Source organism: Muscardinus avellanarius, assembly GCF_963383645.1.
Source record: "Muscardinus avellanarius genome assembly, chromosome: 8".
NCBI lineage: Eukaryota > Metazoa > Chordata > Mammalia > Rodentia > Gliridae > Muscardinus > Muscardinus avellanarius.
The window spans coordinates 2,725,294-2,742,078 of NC_137794.1; the positions used below are offsets into that span (position 1 = coordinate 2,725,294).

At 47.2% G+C, this 16,785-nt stretch overlaps 1 protein-coding gene across 5 annotated transcripts in view; it reads left to right on the forward strand.

Annotated features, from left to right (window-relative positions):
• The window catches only part of UBR2 (ubiquitin protein ligase E3 component n-recognin 2), a gene marked incomplete at both ends in the record, with an annotated part of 117,362 nt that overhangs the window by 36,134 nt on the left and 64,443 nt on the right, over window positions 1-16,785 (forward strand). For 3 of the 5 annotated variants that reach the window (XM_080699685.1, XM_080699684.1, XM_080699686.1), the window contains 7 exons: window positions 966-1,054; window positions 2,095-2,193; window positions 7,082-7,245; window positions 7,330-7,429; window positions 9,773-9,901; window positions 12,887-13,070; window positions 16,666-16,727. In XM_080699685.1, the coding sequence (XP_080555811.1) occupies window positions 966-1,054; window positions 2,095-2,193; window positions 7,082-7,245; window positions 7,330-7,429; window positions 9,773-9,901; window positions 12,887-13,070; window positions 16,666-16,727 (827 nt within the window). Of the gene's footprint in view, window positions 1-965; window positions 1,055-1,925; window positions 2,025-2,094; window positions 2,194-7,081; window positions 7,246-7,329; window positions 7,430-9,772; window positions 9,902-12,886; window positions 13,071-16,665; window positions 16,728-16,785 lie in introns of all 5 variants that reach the window. The other 2 variants (XM_080699687.1, XM_080699688.1) reach the window with 1 other exon arrangement.

Sequence of the window (16,785 nt, forward strand, 5' to 3'; positions counted from 1 at the left end):
TTCTGCAAACCATGATCCTCCTCTGGTCTCCGCCTCCCGAATGCTGGTATTACAAGCATGCGCCACCACACCAGGCTGTTGCTCTTGGGGTGTGTGTGTGTGTGTGTGTGTGTGTGTGGTACTGGGGTTCCTAGAAGCCCTTCTACGTGTGTGTGTGTGTGTGTGTGTGTGTGTGTGTGTGTGTGTGTGTGTGTGTTATGGAGGTTCCTGGAAGCCCTTCTACCTCCGGGCTACACTCCCAGACCTATTTTTACATTTTTATTTGGAAACAGGGTCTCCTAAGCCAGCGCGCGCGGCTGGCTTCGAACCTGCGCGATCCTCCTGTCTCTGCCTCCCAAGCGCGGGGATGACAAGTGTGCCCACCACGCCCGGCGCTCTTAGCTTTTTAAAATAGCCTAGATTGAGCCAGGTGTGGGCACAGTTTGTAATCCCAGTACTTGGGAGGCTGAGACAGGAGGATCACAGGTTCAAAGCCAGCCTCAACAATTTAGTGAAGCTCTCAGCAACTTGGTGAAACCCTGTTTCAAAATAAAAAATAAAGCCGGCGTGGTGGCACACGCATGTAATCCCAGTGCTTGGGAGGCTGTGACAGGAGGATCGCAGAGGTTCGAAGCCAGCCTCAGCTACTTAGTGAGGTTCTCAGCAACTTAGACCTTGTTTCAAAATAAAATAGAAAATGTGTCTGGGAGTATAGCCTGGAGGTGGAAAGCCTCTGGGTTCCACCCCCAGTACCACCCAAAAATAAATAAATAAAAATAAAAAATAAAATAGGTGTGGGGTTGTATCAAGAGGTAGAACGCTCCTGGATATTATTCCTAGTGAAACACACACACTTGCGCGCATGCAGACACACACAATAATAATAGTAATAATTTACAAAATACCCTAGATTGCATGAAATCTTTGGAAAGGTCACTTTTGGCTTGTTTGGAAATATCGTTGTCTTATTCCTGCTTTTTTTACAGGTGCTAGGAGTGTGTATCATCAGCTCTTCATGAGCAGCCTCCTGATGGATTTGAAATACAAGAAACTGTTTGCTGTTCGATTTGCAAAAGTAAGTATTTTCTCAGTTTTGGCAATTAACAAAATAGGTTATTTACAGTATAATTATAGCTCCTGATTAAATCTAGACTCCAAAAAACTAGGATCTATTATTAATACACCAGTGTGCGATTTTAAATTCTGAGAAACGTCATCACCGTTCATCAGTAGAATCGTTACGGTAGTGAGCCTTGCGCGTCACCTTTCCTGATAATGTAGATGCCATGTGTGCAGTCCCGGTGCGATGAGGTAGTGAGTGGAGAAGGGAGCCTGTGCCGTGGTGAGTTACGTCATCCGTCCTCGTAAAGTCATGGGGGACAGTGATCGGAGTGGAAGCGGCCTATGTGGATGGACTTGGGATCTGCAGTCTAGGTAGTCGATGTGGTTGAATGAAGTTCTTTTCCCTTTCTGCAGCGTGTAGTTAAGCTAACCACTTGTTTCTGTATTCCTCTGAATTAGGAATTCGTAGAGCATTTAAGAATCATTGGAGTCCTTTTTCAAAATACACGTTTGTCTTCCATTCTCCAGCCTGCCGCAGCAGCCTCGCCCAGGGTGGGGACCAGCACGTGTACTTTGCAGGAGTCATCAAATGATTCTGAGCCACAGTCAGTAGTAATGAGAGTCTGTTTCCGTGAGGAACAGTGCGGAGCTGCTGTGGTATGGCCCAGTCACAGTGCCACTGTGGGCTTTGAGCAGCTGTACGCTGCCCTTGTGCTCAGAAGAGCCAGTGTTACACAGGACTCCACAGGTTCCAGAGAGGTGCTAGAACTGGCTCCCTTGCATTCTCATAGCAGCGTGTCCTGGCGCCCTCCCAGCGCTGACTTCATTAACCTTCTCCATTCGGGCACTGTGGATTAGAGGTGCATCTCCCCCTTGTTGTTTAGAATTACCAGCAGTTGCAGAGAGATTTTATGGAGGACGATCACGAGCGAGCAGTGTCGGTGGCTGCTCTGTCTGTCCAGCTCTTCACCGCACCGACGCTGGTGAGTAGCGCTCGCCTTCTCTTTGTCACTGATAGCTGGCATTCCTTGCTCTCTTTTGCCTTCTTAATAGAACTATGAGCGTTTGCAGAGTGATTATGTGACAGATGACCACGACAGAGAGTTTTCAATCGCAGACCTCTCGGTTCAGATATTCACAGTTCCTTCACTTGTAAGTACTGAAAGATTAGAAGACTTTCTTGTTTATCCATTAACAAAAATAAAGCCTTAAAGTAATAGAGAATTAAGATCTGTGTATTCCTAAATCATATTTTAATAATAGGCAGTCAGACTTCAGACACCTTTAGCCACAGTAGAACATATATCAAAGTAATTCTTTTTTTTTTTTTTTTTTTTTGCGGGTCTGGGAATGGAACCCAGGGGCATTTGACCTCTGAGCCACACCTCCTGCCCTAATTTTTAGTCTTTATTTTGAAACCGGGTCTCACTGAGTTGCAGAGGGCTTCACTAAGTAGCTGAGGTCTCAGTCTCCCGAATGCTGGGATTACAAGCGTGCACCTCCACGCCCGGCTTCCAAGTAATTCTTTATTTAAACCCAATCTATACTTTTTCAGAGCACTTCCTGGAAGTTTTGAAGGGATGATTTATCATTAATGATTATCACATTTATCCTTGACATTAGAATCAGACTATTAGAATCACTGTATGCCATCTCAGTTTGAGAAGTGGTGGTAACTTAGGCATTTGAATCACAGTGTTGGCGTGGCCTTTTACTATGCTTTTCTGCTTGTTCCTGAAGCCATCATTTGTCTTAATACATGTATTAACTAAAAACCAATGCCAGGCATGGTGGCGCACACTTGTAATCCTAGCATTCAGGAGGCTGAGACTAGAGGATTGAGGTTTGTGAACAGCCTCAGGTCCTTAGTGAGGCCCGCAAGTCAGTGAGACACTGATTCCAAAATAAAAAGACTAAACAATCAGGCTGGGGGTGAGCTCTGAGCTACAATGCCCCTGGGTTCCTCCCCTCTACCACACACACACACACACACACACACACACACACACACACACACTCACACACTCACATATATAAATGGGGCTGGGGGTGAGCTCTGAGCTACAATGCCCCTGGGTTCCACCCCTCTACCCCCCCCCACACACTCACTCACACACACTCACACACTCACTCACTCACACTCACTCACACACACTCACATATATAAATGGGGCTGGGGTTGAGCTCTGAGCTACAATGCCCCTGGGTTCCTCCCCTCTACCACACTCACACACACACACTCACTCACATATATAAATGGGGCTGGGGGTATAGCTCTGAGCTACAATGCCCCTGGGTTCCTCCCCTCTACCACACACACACTCACACACACTCACACTCTCACACACACACACACTCACACACTCACATATATAAATGGGGCTGGGGGTGAGCTCTGAGCTACAATGCCCCTGGGTTCCACCCCTCTACCACACACACACACACACACACTCACACTCTCACACACACACACACTCACATATATAAATGGGGCTGGGGGTATAGCTCTGAGCTACAATGCCCCTGGGTTCCACCCCTCTACCACACACACACACACACACACACACACACACACACACTCACATATATAAATGGGGCTGGGGGTATAGCTCTGAGCTACAATGCCCCTGGGTTCCACCCCCCTACCACACACACACACACACTCACACACTCACATATATAAATGGGGCTGGGGGTATAGCTCTGAGCTACAATGCCCCTGGGTTCCACCTCTCTACCACACACACACACACACACACACACACACACACACACATTCACACACACTCACATATATAAATGGGGCTGGGGGTATAGCTCTGAGCTACAATGCCCCTGGGTTCCACCCCCCTACCACACACACACACACACACACACACACACACACACACACACTCACATATATAAATGGGGCTGGGGGTATAGCTCTGAGCTACAATGCCCCTGGGTTCCACCCCTCTACCACACACACACACACACACTCACACACTCACACACTCACATATATAAATGGGGCTTGGGGTGAGCTCAGAGGTAGAATGCTTCTGGGTTCCACCCCTCTACCACACACACACACACTCACACACACACACTCACACACACACATATAAATGGGGCTTGGGGTGAGCTCAGAGGTAGAATGCTTCTGGGTTCCATCTCCTATACTATAAAAATAGTCATATACTTTATTAAAACATGTTCTGGCACAGTTGTAGACTTGGAAGAGCCCTGGTGAACAGAGCGTGCTCTCCTTGCTCTTCCCTAGTTGGAAAGAGCCGTGTAATTGTTCGTTTATTTATTATTTATTTACTTTTTTTTGCGGGTCTGGGGGTGGAACCCAGGGGCATTCGACCTCTAAGCTACACCCCTGCCCTATTTTTATTCTTTATTTTGAATCAGGGTCTCACTGAGTTGCGGAGGGCCTCACTAAGGAGCTGAGGCTGTCTGCGAACCGCGATCCTCCGGTCTCAGCCTCCCGAATGCTGGGGTTACAAGTGTGCCCACCACGCCCGGCTCATTGACTTATTTTTGGTACTGGGGGTTGAACCTGGGGCACTCTACCTCTGAGTTTCCCAGCCATTTTGTTTGTTTGAAAACGGGGTCTCCCTAGGTTGCTGAGAATCTTGCTACCTGTTGAAGCTGTCAGTCCTTTGATTCTCTTGTCTCAGTCTCCCAGCAAGTGGAATTACAGGGCCACGACACCTGTCTTGAAACTGTAATTTAGAATTCTGAACAATTGGCTCTCTTTGAGGGGTCTGTGGGTGTAGCTCAGTGATAGAGGGCAGAGTTCTAGAGAGTATGAGAGACATGACCTTTTCCTGCAGGTGGGAGGGCTTCTCTAAGGAAGGCTCCTTTATGTGGGAGGGGGATCGAGGTCCATGCAAAGGGGATACTGGCGTAGTTTCCCCATCAAAGCTGTTATTGAAGGTCAAGTTAAGGAACTTAGTTTCCATCTTACAAGCATGGGGTGGCAATAAAGAGCTGTTGGAATCTGGCCAGGGGCGCAGGCCTATAATGCTTGTGCCGGGAGGCTTGAGCACAGAGGATTGCAAGTTGAGGCCAGCCTTAGCAACTTAGTGCAGATCCTGTTTTTCTTTCTTTCTTTCTTTCTTTCTTTCTTTCTTTCTTTCTTTCTTTCTTTCTTTCTTTCTTTCTTTTTGACACTGGGGAATGAACTAAGAGGTATTCTACTTCTGAGATATACCTCCAGCCTGATTTTATTTCTAATTGGAAACGGTCTCACTAAGTTGCAGAGAGCCTCATTAAGTTGCTGAGGCTGGCTTTGAACCTGTGATTCTCCTGTCTTAGCCTCTCAAGTACTGGGATTACAAGCAGGCACCCTCATGCCCAGCTGAGACCCTGTTTCAAAATAAAGTGTGGGGTGTAGCTCAGTAATAGAGCAGTCCTGTGTTCAAACCCCAGTACCCCCCCCCACACACACACACACTTAGCTTTTTCGTGGGTAGATATTTACAGTGCTCTTGTTATACCCTGGCACTTTTTTTTTTTTGGTACTGGGGATTAGACCCACGGGCATTCTGCTTCCAAGCTACATCCCTAGCCCTTTTTGAAACAGGGTCTTGCTAAATTGCTGAGGCTGCTCTCAAACCTGTGATCCTCCTGTCAAAGCCTTTTAAGTACTGGGATTGTGGGCATGTGCTACCACACCTAGCTAGTCTGACATATTTTTAATTTATGTTTTTATTTTTATGTGTGTGTAACTGAAGGTTGAACCCAGGGTTATTCTACCTCTGAGCTATACCCCAGCCCTATTCTTTATTCTTTATTTTGAAACAGGGTCTCACTAAGTAGCCGAGGTTGGCCGTGAACCTAAGATCTTCCAGTCTAGGCCTCCCAAGAGAGCTCCACCACACCTGGCTATTCCTTCCTTCCTTCCTTCCTTCCTTCCTTCCTTCCTTCCTTCCTTCCCTTGGTACTGAGGATTGAAACTCAGGGGCATTTTTACCTCCAGGCTACACCCCCCAGCCCTTTTTTAATTTTATTTTTTATATTGAACCAATTTTGCTAAGTTGCTAAGGCTGGTCTTGAACCTGCGATCCAGTGTGGGCCTCTATGCCGGGCTTCAAATGTAAAGTGTTGGGTGGCATGTTGTGCTCTCCTTCAGCAGATGAAGTGAGGCCAGTCACTAGTCAATATAGGAATCACTATGATTTCAGGTTGTTTAGTCAAGTCTTGGCCTTACTGCTGCTTCCCCCCACCCAGTGTAGCTAAGGGTTTCCAGTCGAGACCCTGGGATACTCCCATCCCCTGTGTGGTCGTGAGCTATTATTTTGGATTTTTTGCCTTACTAAGACTGCCCCGTCACTGCCTCAGTCAGGCTTTCTGCTCTTCTCAAATTTCCTTCCCACAAATGTCAAATGACCAAAGTCAGGCTGAGAGAGGAGGATTGCAGGCCAGCCTCAGCAACTTAGCAAGACCCTGTTTCCAGTAAAACCCCAAAGGGCCAGGTGTGTAGCTCTGCAGCAGGACGCCTCGATCCCCAATAAACCCCAAGGGCCAGGCGTGTAGCTCTGCAGCAGGACGCCTGGACCCCAGGACAGAACAGAAAGGAAGGTCTTACGACTGCTGTGGTGGGCCTGGACGAGTACGAGGCTCCCTCTGTCCTCCCCGGACAGCGGCCCCGAAGCAGCTCAGAGGCCACCACGCCTGCTCCTGTCATCGTCACTGAGTGTCGTCACCACGCTGGTGGTGCAGGCCTGTCATCCCAGGACTGGAGGCTGCCACGGGAGGATTGCAGGTTCAGGGACAGCCTCCGCATGCAGTGAGGCTCACAGCCACTTGGTGAGACCCTGTTTCCAAGTAAGAAATACAGTTGGGCTGGAGATAAGCTTGGAGGTATAATGCCCCTGTGGTCAATCCCCAGTTACACACACACAAAAAGAAATAGCCAATAATGGATTTATGATACATATTCGTGTTGAAAAGCATTTAAATTGCAAATGCTAAGCAATGTTGCTGACGCTTGTAGCCTCTTGGTACTTTTCTCTCGTGGTACATTGTACATCTGACGTCCTTCCAGGCACGAATGCTCATCACAGAAGAGAACCTGCTGACCATTATAATCAGGACTTTCATGGATCATCTGCGGCATCGAGATGCCCAGGGCAGATTTCAGTTTGAACGATACACTGCTTTACAAGCCTTCAAGTTCAGGAGGGTTCAGAGTCTTATTTTAGACCTCAAGTAAGTGTTTTAAAAGTTTCAGGCCAGTTGTAGCCTTTAAGGTGCCTGTGCTCAAATGCTCTTTGCTACTGTCGTCCCGTCCAGGTACGTGTTAATTAGCAAACCAACGGTGTGGTCAGACGAACTGAGGCAGAAGTTTCTAGAAGGCTTTGATGCTTTTCTGGAATTACTGAAATGCATGCAGGTATGTATACACTGATGTGATTTTCTTTTTTCTTTAAATTTCTCTTGCTTTTTGTTTATTGTTGAACTGGACAGCTTTCTCTCAGCATTTTTGTTTTTGTTTTTTCATTGTGGGCACATTTCTTTTTTTTTTTTTTTTGTGGTACCGGGGGTGGAACCCAGAGGCTTTCTACCTCCGGGCTACACTCCCAGACCCATTTTTGTATTTTATTTGGAAACAGGGTCTCACCAAGTTGCTGAGAGCCTCACTCAGTAGCTGAGGCTGGCTTCGAACCTGCGCGATCCTCCTTTCTGTTTGGTGATTCTTTTGGTTACCATTAATATTTTTGCTCTAGAAGTCACAAGTTTTGTTTTTTTTTTTTTTTTTTTTTTTTTTTTGGTGGTACTGGGGTTCCTGGAAGCCCTGCTACCTCTGGGCTACACTCCCAGACCTATTTTTACATTTTTATTTGGAAACAGGGTCTCTTAAGCCAGTGCGCGCAGCTGGCTTCGAACCTGCGCGATCCTCCTGTCTCTGCCTCCCAAGCGCGGGGATTACAAGCGTGCGCCACCACGCTCGGCACAAGTTTTGTTTTTAATATGCTTAGTTGGAAATATATTCCAGTTGTGAAGTGACAGTGTGAGAACCTATAGTAGTAGTTGTTCTGTGGTGCTAGAGATGGACCCAGGGCCTCTTGCATGCCAGGCAAGCACTCTGCCACTGAGCTGTACGCCCAGCTTTGTTTTGTTACTTCTTTTTCTCTCCTTGGGTGAATTTTATATATTACAGTGTGGATGGAACTTTTCCCCCTGTTTAATTTTATTTTCAGAAACATACCTAAGCTTGGCATGTTGTTTTAGGCTTATAATCCCAGTACTTGGGAGACTGAGACAGGAGGATTGCAGGTTCGAGGACAGCCTCAGCAAATAGTGAGACTCATTAAACCTAGGGAGACCCTGTTTCAAAATAAAATGGGGCTGGGGTATGGCTCAGAGGTAGAAGGCTTCTGGGTTCAATCTCCAGTGCTACCAAAAATATAAATAAGAAAGAAACATACCTATATACAAATCAGAATCTAGAAGTAGAAATCAATAGATTATTTAACCACGGTTAACTGTAAGAAGATAGGAGAGATCTGTCAAACCTGTGAGTCCTTTTGTAGCCATCTGGCTCTCCTGAGAGAAAGAATGACCATAATGTTGACTCATCTTGAGCGGGGAGTGCTTTAGTAGGTATTGAACCCAGGCTCCTTTAAACCACCGAGCTACATCATCAGCTCTGTTGGTGTGTTTGTTTTTGAGGAAGGTCTTGATAAGTTGCCAGGACTGGCCTTGAATTTGGAATCCTGTCCAAGACTCAGCCTCCCAAGTCACTGGAATTAGAGGAGACGCCACTGTGCCCAGTGATCCAACATTTTAGAAAACAGTTCTCGGCCGGGCGTGGTGGCGCACGCTTGTAATCCCCGCGCTTGGGAGGCGGAGACAGGAGGATCGCGCAGGTTCGAAGCCAGCCGCGCTGGCGTAAGAGACCCTGTTTCAAAAATATAAAATAGGTCTGGGAGTGTAGCCCGGAGGTAGAAGGGCTTCCAGGAACCTCAGTACCACCAAAAAAAAAAAAAAAAAAAAAAAGAAAACAGTTCTCGAGTCAGGTAGCTCATGGAGATTTCATTTAGTATCATAGTAATATGTATCTATGGGAACAGTAGCTACTCTGGTCATTTTGAATACTCAAAGTATTCTAAATTCTCTATTAATAGTTCTCACATAGTTAAAGTACTTTCTAAAAAAGTACTTTTCTAAAAAAGTAATATTCTTTTTGTTTTAAAAGCTATTTGTTGAACCAGGTGAGGTGGTGCATGCTTGTAATCCCAGTATTTGGGAGGCTGAGGCAGGAGGATCCCGAATGCTGGGATTACAAGCGTGCGCCACCACGCCCAGCTAATATGTTTTATATTAATCACTTCATTAACATTTTTAAGCCTGCTAAAGTGCTGCCCTGGGTTCAGTCGCTATCACTACCATAAAAAAAAAAGTCCATTGGATTTCTTTTAACATTCTTTTTTTAGATAACAGAGTTAAAAGGGGTTCTAAGGATTATTGCAGTGAAGTATTTGTAGTATTTTATTGTCTAAAACAGAAGATGGCCTCTAAAATAATCCACTAAATTTTACTTGAATTTTTCTTGTATCTTAGAGAATGTTGTATAAATACATAACTTAAAATACCACAAACTCATACTACTTTATGTTTCCTAGTAAATCTTTTATGTGCTTTTATAATCACTATATACGTCTACATTGTTTCTTAGGTTTCCTTATCAAAGAAAAACTAATTTTTATTCATATAAATTTTTTCACTTTTTAAGGGGATGGATCCAATCACACGGCAAGTGGGACAACACATTGAAATGGAACCGGAGTGGGAAGCAGCCTTCACACTCCAGATGAAATTGACGCACGTCATCTCAATGATGCAGGACTGGTGCGCTCTAGACGTGAGTTTTGCCTGCGGGTGGGAGCTAAGAAAAGGAAAATTTGGAAAGACTTTGAGAAAATAGTTTTATAGCTTAGCCCATAAAATAGCATATTTTCCTTTTCCATGCATCAATTGAATAAAAATTTAAAAGTTGAATTGTTTTGGTACTGGGGATCAAACTCAGGCATTCTACCTCCGAGCTCCTCCCCCAGCCCTATTTTATTTTAATTTATTTTTTTTCTTATTTATTATTTTGGTGGTACTGGGGGTGGAGCACAGGGGCTTTCTACCTCTGGGCCATACTCCCAGACCTATTTTCCATTTTATTTGGAAACAGGGTCTCACTAAGTTGCTGAGAGCCTCACTGAGTAGCTGAGGCTGGCTTCAAACCTGTGCGATCCTCCTGCCTCAGCCTCCCAAGTGTTGGGATTGCAAGCGTGCGCCACCATGCCCGGCTTAGACCCTGTTTTAAAATTTAAAAAATAAGGGGGGGTGCTGAGGAAATAAATAGCTTGGAGGTAGAATGCCCTTGGATTGGCTTTCCAGTACTAAAATATTAATAAGTAGTCATAGTAGTAGTTTATATATTTATGAAAAAATAAAATTTTGCAATTGATTTATTTTTCCTGTGACTTAAAATTATTTTGGCCTTCTTTTAGTGATAAAGTCTAGATAAAAGGCTATAGATTAGGGATCAGGAAAGGGCTGAGATCTGGACAATGTATACCTTTTTACTGAACAAAGACTAAATAGTCCTGGCTAGAAGACACTTGTACCCCCTCCATGGTGAGGGGCTGGCGGAGGCTTTGTGGTTGGAGCAGAGGGGTGAGCAGGCCCAGCTCCCTGTGCAGAGCCTTGGGAACCATGGAAGGAAGTTTGGAAGTGCAGTGGGGTCAAGTATTCTAAGTCAGTTGGGGGAGCTGTGGTGGGGACTACTTAAGAAAGTACAGGACGCCCTTCCATGTTTGTGGAGATTACTGTGTGGAGGATGGAGAGAGGGGGCCAGAGTTGAGACAGGAATTTAATAGGGAGCCGGCCGGCAGTGCCTTGGGGTGACTGGAGCAGAACCGTGGCTGGTGTCGAGGGAGGTTTAGAGGTGGGATGACAGCGTGGTGGACACTGGACGGCGTGCAGCGAGGTCAAGGCAGCGTGGTGGAGACTGGACAGCGTGCAGTGAGGTCAAGGCAGCGTGGTGGAGACTGGACGGCGTGCAGTGAGGTCAAGGCAGCGTGGTGGAGACTGGACAGCGTGCAGTGAGGTCAAGGCAGCGTGGTGTACACTGTACGGCGTGCAGTGAGGTCCAGGCAGCGTGGTGTACACTAGATGGCGTGCAGTGAGGTCAAGGCAGCGTGGTGGACACTGGATGGCGTGCAGTGAGGTCAAGGCAGCGTGGTGGACAATGGATGGCGTGCAGTGAGGTCAAGGCAGCGTGGTGGAGACTGGACAGCGTGCAGTGAGGTCAAGGCAGCGTGGTGGAGACTGGACGGCGTGCAGTGAGGTCAAGGCAGCGTGGGGACAATGGACGGCGTGCAGTGAGGTCAAGGCAGCGTGGTGGACACTGGACAGTGTGCAGTGAGGTCAAGGCAGCGTGGTGGACACTGGACAGTGTGCAGTGAGGTCAAGGCAGCGTGGTGTACACTGGACGGCGTGCAGTGAGGTCAAGGCAGCGTGGTGGACACTGGACGGCGTGCAATGAGGTCAAGGCAGCGTGGTATACACTGGACGGTGTGCAGTGAGGTCAAGGCAGCGTGGTGGAGACTGGACAGCGTGCAGTGAGGTCAAGGCAGCGTGGTGGAGACTGGACAGCGTGTAGTGAGGTCAAGGCAGCGTGGTGGACACTGGATGGCGTGCAGTGAGGTCAAGGCAGCGTGGTGTACACTGGACGGCGTGCAGTGAGGTCAAGGCAGCGTGGTGGAGACTGGACGGCGTGCAGTGAGGTCAAGGCAGCGTGGTGGACACTGGACGGCGTGCAGTGAGGTCAAGGCAGCGTGGTGGACACTGGACGGCGTGCAGTGAGGTCAAGGCAGCGTGGTGGAGACTGGACGGCGTGCAGTGGGGTCAAGGCAGCGTGGTGGAGACTGGACGGCGTGCAGTGGGGTCAAGGCAGCGTGGTGGACACTGGACGGCGTGCAGTGGGGTCCAGGCAGCGTGGTGGACACTGGACGGCGTGCAGTGAGGTCAAGGCAGCGTGGTGGACACTGGACGGCGTGCAGTGAGGTCCAGGCAGCGTGGTGGACACTGGACGGCGTGCAGTGAGGTCAAGGCAGCGTGGTGTACACTGAACGGCATGCAGTGAGGTCAAGGCAGCGTGGTGGACACTGGACGGCGTGCAGTGAGGTCAAGGCAGCGTGGTGTACTCTGGACGGCGTGCAGTGAGGTCAAGGCAGCGTGGTGGACACTGGACGGCGTGCAGTGGGGTCAAGGCAGCGTGGTAGAGACTGGACGGCGTGCATTGGTGTCAAGGCAGCGTGGTGGAGACTGGACGGCGTGCAGTGGGGTCCAGGCAGCGTGGTGGACACTGGACGGCGTGCAGTGAGGTCCAGGCAGCGTGGTGTACACTGGACGGCGTGTAGTGGGGTCAAGGCAGCGTGGTGTACACTGGACGGCGTGCAGTGAGGTCAAGGCAGCGTGGTGGACACTGGACGGCGTGCAGTGAGGTCAAGGCAGCGTGGTGTACACTGGACGGTGTGCAGTGAGGTCAAGGCAGCGTGGTGGAGACTGGACGGCGTGCAGTGAGGTCAAGGCAGCGTGGTGGACACTGGACAGTGTGCAGTGGGGTCAAGGCCAGTGTCGGCAGATCTGAATTTGCACAGCTAACTCGATACAGCGGTGGCGTTCCCTGGACCAGGGCCACTGGAGGAGAACCGAGGTTTGGGCGAGAGGAATGAGTTTGCTTTTGCTGTAATGTCATTTGAAATACTTCCTCATCTTCTAACTTGAGGTGCTTATTCAGTGTTATAGTACCCAGTCTTTTGAGAAACTTACCAAAAACCCTCTTTTTAAGGAAAAAGTGTTAATTGAAGCCTACAAGAAATGCCTCTCCGTGTTGACGCAGTGTCATGGTGGCTTTACGGATGGCGAGCAGCCTCTCACACTGAGTATCTGTGGACATTCAGTGGAGACCATCAGATACTGTGTTTCCCAGGAAAAAGTTAGCATTCACCTCCCGGTGTCTCGCTTACTTGCAGGTAAGGCATTTCCCCAAAGCCTAAGATTATCTTAAGTTACTGTTTGCGGGGGTTAGTATTTGTGCGCACCTACTGTGGCAACGTATTACTCTGAGAATTGAACATGCACTACTAACTTCTAGTCACATGGGCCTCGAGGTAGGTGTTGTTATTAAGATTGCTTTGCAGCTGGAAAGATGGAGGAATAGCGAGGACTGCGCCACCCAGCAGAGAGAAGCAGAGTTGGTCATTTGACGCTGTTTGGGCCACAGGCCATGCTTATGACCATTGCACCGTCCTGCCTCTCAGACTTAACTACGGATTCATGTGGTTTATTGCTCATCAGTTCAGCTTCAGGCTGCGGGAGAACAAGGAAATTAATCTGTCACTTAGGCATTTGCTAATTAAAACCACCCTAGCTTGTCTCTTCCTCTAAGCTATCTCTTACTCATTTATTGCTGGGTAACCTTTTAAACAGAAGGTTATAAGAGAGGGCCATAGTGAGGTGATTTTTTTTTTTTAACTTATAAGCCATTTATAGTTGTTAGAACTTCTGAAGCTCCACCGTGCAGCAGCCAAAGACTGAATGTGCACTTACCCCTCTGCAGGTCCTCGCAGTCCAGCCCCGCTCCTTGACTCTGGGGTTCTTATTCTGCTTGCACACCGTTGTTTCTCTAGTTCCATGTAACTCAGCAGAAGTTGTGGTGACAGACAGTTACCCATTGCAAACTATAGGATTTTTCTTATGTTTGTAGCTCACTAACTTTTTTTTTTTTTTTGGTGGTACTGGGGGTGGAACACAGGGGTTTTGTACGTCTGGGCTGTACTCCCAGACCTATTCTTTTTTTTCTATTTTATTTGGAAACAGGGTCTCACTAAGTTGCTGAGAGCCTCACTGAGTAGCTGAGGCTGGCTTCGAACCTGTGGGATCCTCCTGTCTCAGCCTCCCAAGCGCGGGGATTACAAGCGTGCGCCACCACGCCCGGCTGCTAACTTTTAATACGTTAAAAGGCATGTCCTTTTTTTTCTAGAAGAGATTGTGGAGAATTTATATTATTTCTTACCTGTTTGGTAGTATTCAACAGTGCAACCATCTGATGCCTCAGTTTGGGGGAGGTTATTAATTATCGATTCAACTTATTTAATAGATGTAGGCCAAATCAGGTTGTCTGTTTCTCCTCGTGTGAGTTTTGGTGACCTCTTTCATCCCTATTGTAAAACTCGCTGGCCTGGGTGTTCGCAGTGCCGCTTCATCATCCTTCTGCTGTGACGCAGGCCGCGGCACTCCTGCCCTTCGTCATTAGCGGTAACACGCGGAGACTGCCGTCCAGCAGCCTTCTGGGTGCCGTATCAGAGTTGTTCTTGTTGAGATTGTTCAGGTGCTTATGATGTTATTCTTAAACATAGGCATACTGAAACAGTCCAACACATAGTTACTCAGAGCGAAATTATGAGTGTACTCCCAAAAAAGCCTCCTGTAACTTATTTGCCCAGTTTTGTTTTATAATTATATCAAGAAACCTGATTGCCAACATAGACCGCAGATGGTATTTTGGAAGAGTATTGGACTAGAAGGCAGGAAAGTGAATCCCTTGTCCAACTTAGCCACGTATCTCTTCTTCCTTTGAAAGTATGGTTGTAGTCAGGCATGGTGGTGCACATCTGTAATCCTAGTTAGTGTTCTGAAAATATACTAATTTCTGCCTGTGTCTTTACTTCTCCATAATCTGTGTGCCCTATATTTTGAAAGATTCATCTCACTGTATTTGTTGAGCCTTGTCTTGAACGCTTATAATCTAATTAGCGAGCTAAGTGGACATGCACAGAGCCATTTATTTGAGGAATGACTGTGGAGAGGAGGCTGTTAGAGTGGGTCAGGAATGCAGGTCTTCCTGCATGAGGAAGCTCCTTGCCAGGCGTGAGCAGCTGGCCAGTATATATTGATAAGACCGTGAAGTGCACTGTCTGTTCAGGAGTGTCTTGGCAGGACACAATGGAAAGAACTGAGGTTGAGCTACCCTAGTGCTTGGGAGGCTGAGACAGGAGGATCGCGGGTTCACAGCCAGCCCCAGCTACTTAGTGAGGCCCCCTGCAACTTAGTGAGACCCTGTTAACAAATGAGAATAAAAGAGTGCTTGGGGTGTAGCTCGGAGGCAGAAAGCCCCTGGGATCAATTCCTGGTACCACCAAAAAAAAAGAGAAAGAAAGAGAAAAGAAAGTAGTTCTAGGGGTGTAGCTTAAAGGTAATATGCCCCTGGGTTCAATCCCCAGTATTAAAAAAAGAAAAAGAAAGCTGGGTGTGGTGCCACATGCCTGCAATCTTAGTACTCGGGAGGCTGAGACAGGAGGATCACGCAGGTTCGAAGCCAGCCTCAGCTACTTAGTTAGGATCTCAGCAACAGAATGAGACCCTGTTTCCAAATAAAATGTAAAAATAGGGCTGGGAGTGTAGCCCGGAGGTAGAAAGACCCCGGGGGTTCCATCCCTAGTACCACACACACAAAAAAGAACAAAAGAACCCTGAGGTTAAGAGCCAGTGAAGCCTGGGTCCTGCACTGGAGACCATGAACCCAAGGCCAGTTTTTCTATTCAGTTGACAGATCTCTCCTTATTGTTGAGATGTAAACAAGCTCCACTACCCAGTGAAACCTGACTTTTAAAGTTGACATAACTGTGTTGTGGTACATAGCTGCTTTTGCTGTTTGAATATCTGGCATTTTGTTTTAAGAATGGCCGTGTGGTCAGGTGTCGTGGCATGTACCTGTAACCTCAGTACTTGGGAGGCTGAGACAGGAAGACCGCAGGTTTGAGACCAGCCTCAGCAACTTAGTTAGGCTTTCAGCAACCTAATAAGACCCTGTTTCCAAATAAATAAAAATGGCTGGGGGTATAGCTCAGAGATAAAATGCCTTTTGGTTCAATCCCTAGCACCAAAAAAAAAAAAAAAAAAAAAAAAAAAGAAAAGAATATCTGTGTGTATTGGGATGTATAAGACTAGTTCTAATTGTTTCTTTGATAGGAGATTGACTGAAAAAATTGGGAAAGCTTCGTTTATGAATATAGTTTGTTGGGTTTTTTTTGTGGTACTGGGGGTGGAACTGAGGGGCTTTACTACCTCCAGGCTATACTCCCAGACCTATTTTATACTTTATTTGGAAACAGAGTCTCATTAAGTTGCTGAGAGCCTCACTCAGTAGCTGAGGCTGGCTTCGAACCTGCGCGATCCTCCTGTCTCGGGCTCCCAAGCCCAGCTTATAGTTTGTTTTAAATTTGTAACCTGAAAGCTGGGCGTGGTGGCACACGCTTGTAATCCCAGCATTTGGGAGGCTGAGACCTGTAGGATCGCGGTTCGCGGACAGCCTCAGCTACTTAGGCCCTCTGCAATTCAGTGAGACCCAGTTTCAAAATAAAGAATAAAAAATAGGGCAGGGGGTATAGCTTGGAGGTCAAATGCCCCTGAGTTCCATCCCCAGACCCACAAAAAAAAAAAAAAAAAAAATTGTAACCTGATAGGTTTCTATAGATTTATAAAAAGTTAAAGTTGAGTCATTAGGCTTTTTTTTTCTAAATAAACTTTAACTTACAGAAGTACTTTTGTGTTTCTTCTTCCCCACAGGTTTGCATGTTTTATTAAGCAAAAGTGAAGTGGCTTATAAATTTCCAGAGCTCCTGCCTCTAGTAAGTGCTTCTGACATTTAGACATGAATGCCGAGCTATGCGCTGGGGGCAGATGCTT